The sequence below is a fragment of the Hippocampus comes genome, unplaced genomic scaffold (genome assembly GCF_001891065.2).
Source record: "Hippocampus comes isolate QL1 unplaced genomic scaffold, H_comes_QL1_v1.1 scaffold236, whole genome shotgun sequence".
In the NCBI taxonomy this organism is placed as follows: Eukaryota; Metazoa; Chordata; class Actinopteri; order Syngnathiformes; family Syngnathidae; genus Hippocampus; species Hippocampus comes.
Window position 1 is genome coordinate 415,483 of NW_017805879.1, and position 5,753 is coordinate 421,235.

The 5,753-nt window shown below is 42.5% G+C and overlaps 1 protein-coding gene across 1 annotated transcript in view; it reads right to left on the reverse strand.

Annotated features, from left to right (window-relative positions):
* The window catches only part of mdn1 (midasin AAA ATPase 1), a 97,171-nt gene that overhangs the window by 58,549 nt on the left and 32,869 nt on the right, over positions 1-5,753 (reverse strand). The window contains exons 23-29 of the mRNA XM_019888982.1: positions 5,322-5,542; positions 5,029-5,142; positions 4,637-4,766; positions 3,565-3,671; positions 3,322-3,455; positions 3,040-3,206; positions 1,355-1,475 (exon numbers count right to left, since the gene is read on the reverse strand). Of these exons, the coding sequence (XP_019744541.1) occupies positions 1,355-1,475; positions 3,040-3,206; positions 3,322-3,455; positions 3,565-3,671; positions 4,637-4,766; positions 5,029-5,142; positions 5,322-5,542 (994 nt within the window). The remainder of the gene's footprint in view (positions 1-1,354; positions 1,476-3,039; positions 3,207-3,321; positions 3,456-3,564; positions 3,672-4,636; positions 4,767-5,028; positions 5,143-5,321; positions 5,543-5,753) is intronic.

Below are 5,753 nucleotides of genomic sequence, written 5' to 3' on the forward strand. Positions count from 1 at the left end.
ATTATAAGAAATTTCAAGGGTTATTTTTACTGACCATTCATTGTTCATGACATGTACAAATGTTTGTTTTCCTAACACACTATCCATTCTTGTTTTCTTACAGTTCTAACAGCCGCTGTGAGACCTAACAGCCTAACATCTTGGGCCTCAGACCAGGAAATTGATGTCACAATCACAAGATGGCTACATCTGGCTCCTGATCGGGATGGTGACAGGAAGGAGAGCATGAGAAGAAAAGAGGGCATGAGAGCGCAACAATTTGATGGATAGAAAAATACCGTTCAAGAGGAAGCTGCATCCCAATTTGGACTTTGTGTTCACTGTTAAATAAAGAAAAGTGCATTTTTCCAGTGGATGTGGAGTTATATGTGAGGTTCGCAAAGTATGACAATAAACATATTTTTATAACAGTCCAGTGCATGTGGAGTTATATGTGAGGTTCACAAATTATGACAATAAACCTATTTTTATAACAGTTGTTTTTGAGACTTTTTTTTTTAAAAATGTGGGTCAAATATGGCTCATGAAAGATGTGGCTTAGTTGGGGTTGAATTAAGGCTGATATCAGGAACCTGTTCTGGCCCAGCGTCGGGCCGGAGTAGGGCCAGATATGGTTTTACAATGCGTCTCAGATCTGGGCTGAATGCGGCCCAGATCATGGATGCCAGACCTGGGCCACTGCAGGACCGTCATTCATTGAGGTATGTGGGCCGAGTGTACATGCCGTGTCTGCCCCAGAGCTGGGCCAGACCAATTTTGCTGACTGGGGAGTTACAGAACGGTCGAACTGAAGCAGTGTGCACTATTTCCAAAAACACACACACACATACACAATTAAGGAATGGGGATTTTGAGTTTGAGCTCTATTGTTCTACTACTTAATCTCACTTGGGTCGCGGGCATGCTGGAGCCTATCCAGCTTTCTGTGGGCAAGAGGCAAGGTACTCCCTGAACTGTTTGCCAGCCAATTGCAAAAATATAAAACACCATTTAGAGTCTCTAATTATCCAACCATGCATGTTTTTAGAATGTGGGAGGAATCTGGAGTATTCACAAAAAAAGGCTGAAGTCTAATTAGGCACAGGGAGAAGTGCAAATTCCACACAGAAAGGCTGGAGTCTAGATTCAAATCCATATGTGACTTCTGTACTGCGAGGTGAATGTGCTAGCCAGTAGTCACCGTGCAATGTCTGTGGGTTTGTTTATTTAACAAATTTCGCCCAAAATGTGACTTATACTCCGGAGCGATTTTTTATTTTTATTTTTTGGGTGCAACGTACATACACTCCAGAGCGACTTAAGAGTTAGAAAAATAGGGTAGCTAGAAAATGATTTCTGATGCAGGGTTTCCAACCTTAAAAGGCAGAGATTTTCCCAGGGTTCTCTGGATGCCTTTTAGTGCTGTAGCCACAGACACTGGAGTGGACAGGAGAGTCTGAATGGTTCCTGCAACTGCCCTTAGCTCTTGGTAGCATCTGGAGAAAATTAATAACAACTAGAGAATGCAATTTCTGGAGAAATTCCCTGTGAAGACTGTGAGGCTGGATAAACAATTGGGGAATGATTAAAATGATACAGAATAATATTGAATGATATTGACTGACAGACCAAAATACAATGACTTGGAACAAGTAGAACATGTCGAAGGTGGAACAGATTGAATCATTCAAAAAATGTAGGACATAAAAGAATTTTAGGGGTGAGAATCCCGAGGGCAATGTCCCTGTCCAAGATAAGCGCCACACTGGGAGGGCCTAGAATCTGGGTGCAGCTTATGTCCCTGTCCAAGATGGCCACCACACAGGGGGGTATCGGGGTGGTGGGGGGGTATGGGCGAGAATCCGGGTGCAGCTAATATCCAATGTCCAAGATGGCCACCGTACTGTGGGGTTTTGGGGGCCAGAATCTCGAGTCTATCGAATGTCCCTGTCCAAGACAGCTGCCGCACTGGTAGGGCCTGGGGTCGAGAATCCGGGCTGTACCTCATGCCCCTGTCCAAGATGGCTGCTGCACTGGGGGGATGTGGGGGGAAAGAATCCGGGCTGCGCTTACTGTCGTCTTCTAAGATGGCGGCAAACAGGGGGCACCTCAGGGTGAGAATCCGGGCTGTGCCTTGTGATGTCCACTGCAAAAGCAGGCCTAGGAGGGAGAATCCTGGGTGGAGATAATGTCCCTGTCCAAGATGTCCGTCATACCGCAGGGACTTCGGGGCGAGAATCTGAGAGTATCTAAAGGTAATATCTCTGTCCAAGATGGGCACCGCATTGGGGAGGTCTGGAGGCGAGAATCTAGGCTGTGCCTCCTGTCCCTGTCCAAGATGGCCGGCACAATGGGGGCACCTGGGGGTGGGAATCCAGGCGGCGCCTGATGTCCTTGTCCAAAATGGTCACCACAATGGGGAGGTCTGGGGGTAAGAATCTTTGGTCTACCTAATGTCCCTGTCCAAGATGGCTGCCATACTGGAATTTATGGAATGTGAAAAATAGTAGCCCTGAATAACATGGAATTCAAATCAGTGAATAAATGTAGACTTTGAATTTGTGATTTTTTTTTGCTTAAGAAAATTGGTGAAAATTAGGAAAATTACTGTAAGAAATTTGAAATTTTTGTTATGGGGGAATTTTGGAAATATGAAAACCCTTCCAATGAACTAAAAAGGAATTATGTAAATGTGAAATGTTGAATGTGCCTTTGGAAATAAATAGGGAATTTTAGGGTGAAAACCTGACATTTGGGGAAAACCATGAATATTTGGTATGAGAAAAATGGAAGGCCGGAAGGGCAACAATTTCAGAATATGTTAATGTTCTTGGAATTGCAAGCATCCATCGAAAAATGTGGAGGGAGTCACAGGACAAAAAAGTGTGAGGAATAAAGTCTAATATTTAATCGAGGATAAGCGGTTCGGAAATTGGATGTTTCATCCCTAATCTATGATAAAGTTGAAGGTGTAGAAAAACTTGAGTAGGCATCAGCCTTCACACAATGATAATAATAAAAGTAACAATTGTCGAATTTCATATAAAAAAGGTAGCTTACTCGAATGTGACATCAGCATCTCCCAGCAAGAGCAGGGGCAGACAGGGGATGAGGTGCTTCTGTACCCACTGCCAGTGCATTGACATCACTGAGATCCCTTGAGTATCTGCTGGCATCATGTTGCAAACGTTCCAGAAACGGTCAAGCCACTGCAGGAGCTGCAGGATCTGCACGCAAAATGACGTGAAAAGGTGCATGAGAAAGGACATAATGCCTGAGCAACCAAAGGATTTGTTTTTTTGTAATTTTAATGGTATTATTTAGAGCAGCGTGGGTTTTGACCTCAAACATAACATGGTCTGGGATATAAGTCTGTCCGCCCTGTATAGCCTGCAGTGTGAAGGAATTCCACAGGTCAAAGAAGGTGTGTAGGTGTATCAGCACTGGATGAGGAAGGTGACCAATGTCCACAGTCCCTGTATGGGGAGAATAACCAAAGTACAATACATTTCAATTTTGACATCTTATATTCCTAAATTTATAAGGCACTGCGAGGGATTACAAGGGTAAGCTTGCTGTGCAGACCTTTGGAGAAGCCTGTGGCCATTCTCAGGGCGCAGTTGTGATCTGAGAGTTTGACAGCAAACTTGCAAATTACTGCTCTCTCTTCTCGGTCAATCAGTAGAGTGATCCTATTAAAAATTATGAGAAGAAAAGAAACAGCTCATTTTTTTTTTTTTGTTTCAAAATCCCTTTAACTTACACATGCAGAAAGACCAACTGATACCGTATGTAAATTGCACAAAAGATCACCTCAGAAACGTGGATAAAAAGATTTACAATTGATATGGCAAAATATACAACCAGCATATGATTCAGATATTAAATGTTGAAATTGTCCAATTTACAATACTAACTTTTTAACCCTATACATTTTACCTTCCATGGTAGTATCTGGATTATCTGCACCATTATGTGAAATACATGACAAGTTTAACTCATTTAGTGCCAAAACGTATAAATGTGCTTCGTGCACCTCCTATCGAGACTGTAGGAATGATTTCAGTATGATAAATTACCACTCGATGCCAGGAATGGCTTTGATCAGATCTTGGTCGCACACAGTGTGAGTGGGTGTGGTACGGCGACCCTACGTTGGGAGGTGAGGTATTGTATTCCCTTTAGCATAGCGCCATCTACTGGATGCATAACGCAACCACAGCTAGGGCTCTATATAAATAAAGCTGTATTGTATTGTCCTCCCTTTAGCGTAGCTCCATTTCGTGGATGCATAAAGCAACCACAGCCACTATTGTAGCTTCTATTCTATGCGCCTTATAAAGCAGTGTGCCCTATATCGGTACAAGAAAACAGTTTTAAAATAGGCCATTCAATGAGGGTGCGCCCTATACTCCGAAGCGCCTTATAGTGCGGAAAATCTGGTACTTTTTCCCCCCGATGAACGAAGAGGGTTAAAGCAATCTTTTATTAGATTCCATGCTTATATAGCTGGAGAACTCCATTTTCTTTTGAGCCTTCAAAAAGTAGTCAAAATGGTCATAAATGGCTGCTCTGCCAATTTGAGAAAAACAGCTGGCATTGGATTAGTTAATATGCATAATAATTGCATAATGCATAATAATAATGTAGTGTAGACCTATTGGCAACTGCATTCAGCTCCTCCATGAACTCCACATATCTTTTCTCATCCTCAAAGTTACACTTGTTGGCTAAAATGTCCAAGTACTGCTTGTTCCAGCGCATGTCCACCAGAATTCTGTACTCATCTGGAGAGAGAGACAAAACAATGGTGGCAAGTCAGTGACCAAGTATATTCTTAGTGTATGCAATCAGATTACTCAAACTGATCAACAGTATTCATTTAGTCGTAATGCCAGTATACAGGTAGTGTTTTTTACATTATCCTGAAAATGGGTTTGAAAACTATTCAAAGACAATACATTTTTAAATGTAGGTTTAAAATATACAGACAGCAATGTCCCACACATGAAACTGTTTAATTAACACATGATTTGACGGAAACTTTACCGATGCTTTGCGGTTGCAGCAGTTCAGCAAGGGATTTGCCCTGGGCAGCGAGTTGACAACTGAAAACAGCCTTTAGAACTCTGTTTCCGGCTTCCACTTGAACCAAAGCCAGATCTACAAAACCAGACAAGCATGTTGTCCAATCTGTCTTGATGAGTAATGCATTGCAGGGAAGACGGTACTACTGTACAAATTGAAATTATGCAGATGTTGAGTAGCACAAGAATATGTGTGGCAGTAGATCGAATATTGCAATGTTTTTACTGCAGTGAGTAGGGCACAGAGTCACAAACCAGGGGCGAAAGTGAAGCTCTTTCCGAGATGTGAGAGCCAGCGACTGCGCATGATCCAGTCCCCGTGAGAGGCACACTCCGTGACAAGTCTGACTGCTGTTGGTATCAGCTGCAGCACATCTCCGTGCTCCAGATTTTCCCCTCTCTCAAAGACCAGACCTTCATGTAAACTACTACTCTGAAGGACCCTCTGCAGGTCAGTCAAACTGAGTGGGCGATTCCTTTGAAGAGAAAACAGGATAAATTTTGTTAGTCACAAAATGGGGACTAGTAGTAATCAACTAACTTCGATCAATGACATTTTTTTTTGTTCCAAAAAATTGTATTTCATACGCATATCTATTTTTTGCATATAAGTTGGCTTGGAGTCACTGCGAACATGGCCATCATTATGGAAACAGAGATGAAAGTGGACTTTTCTGAAAATTCCAG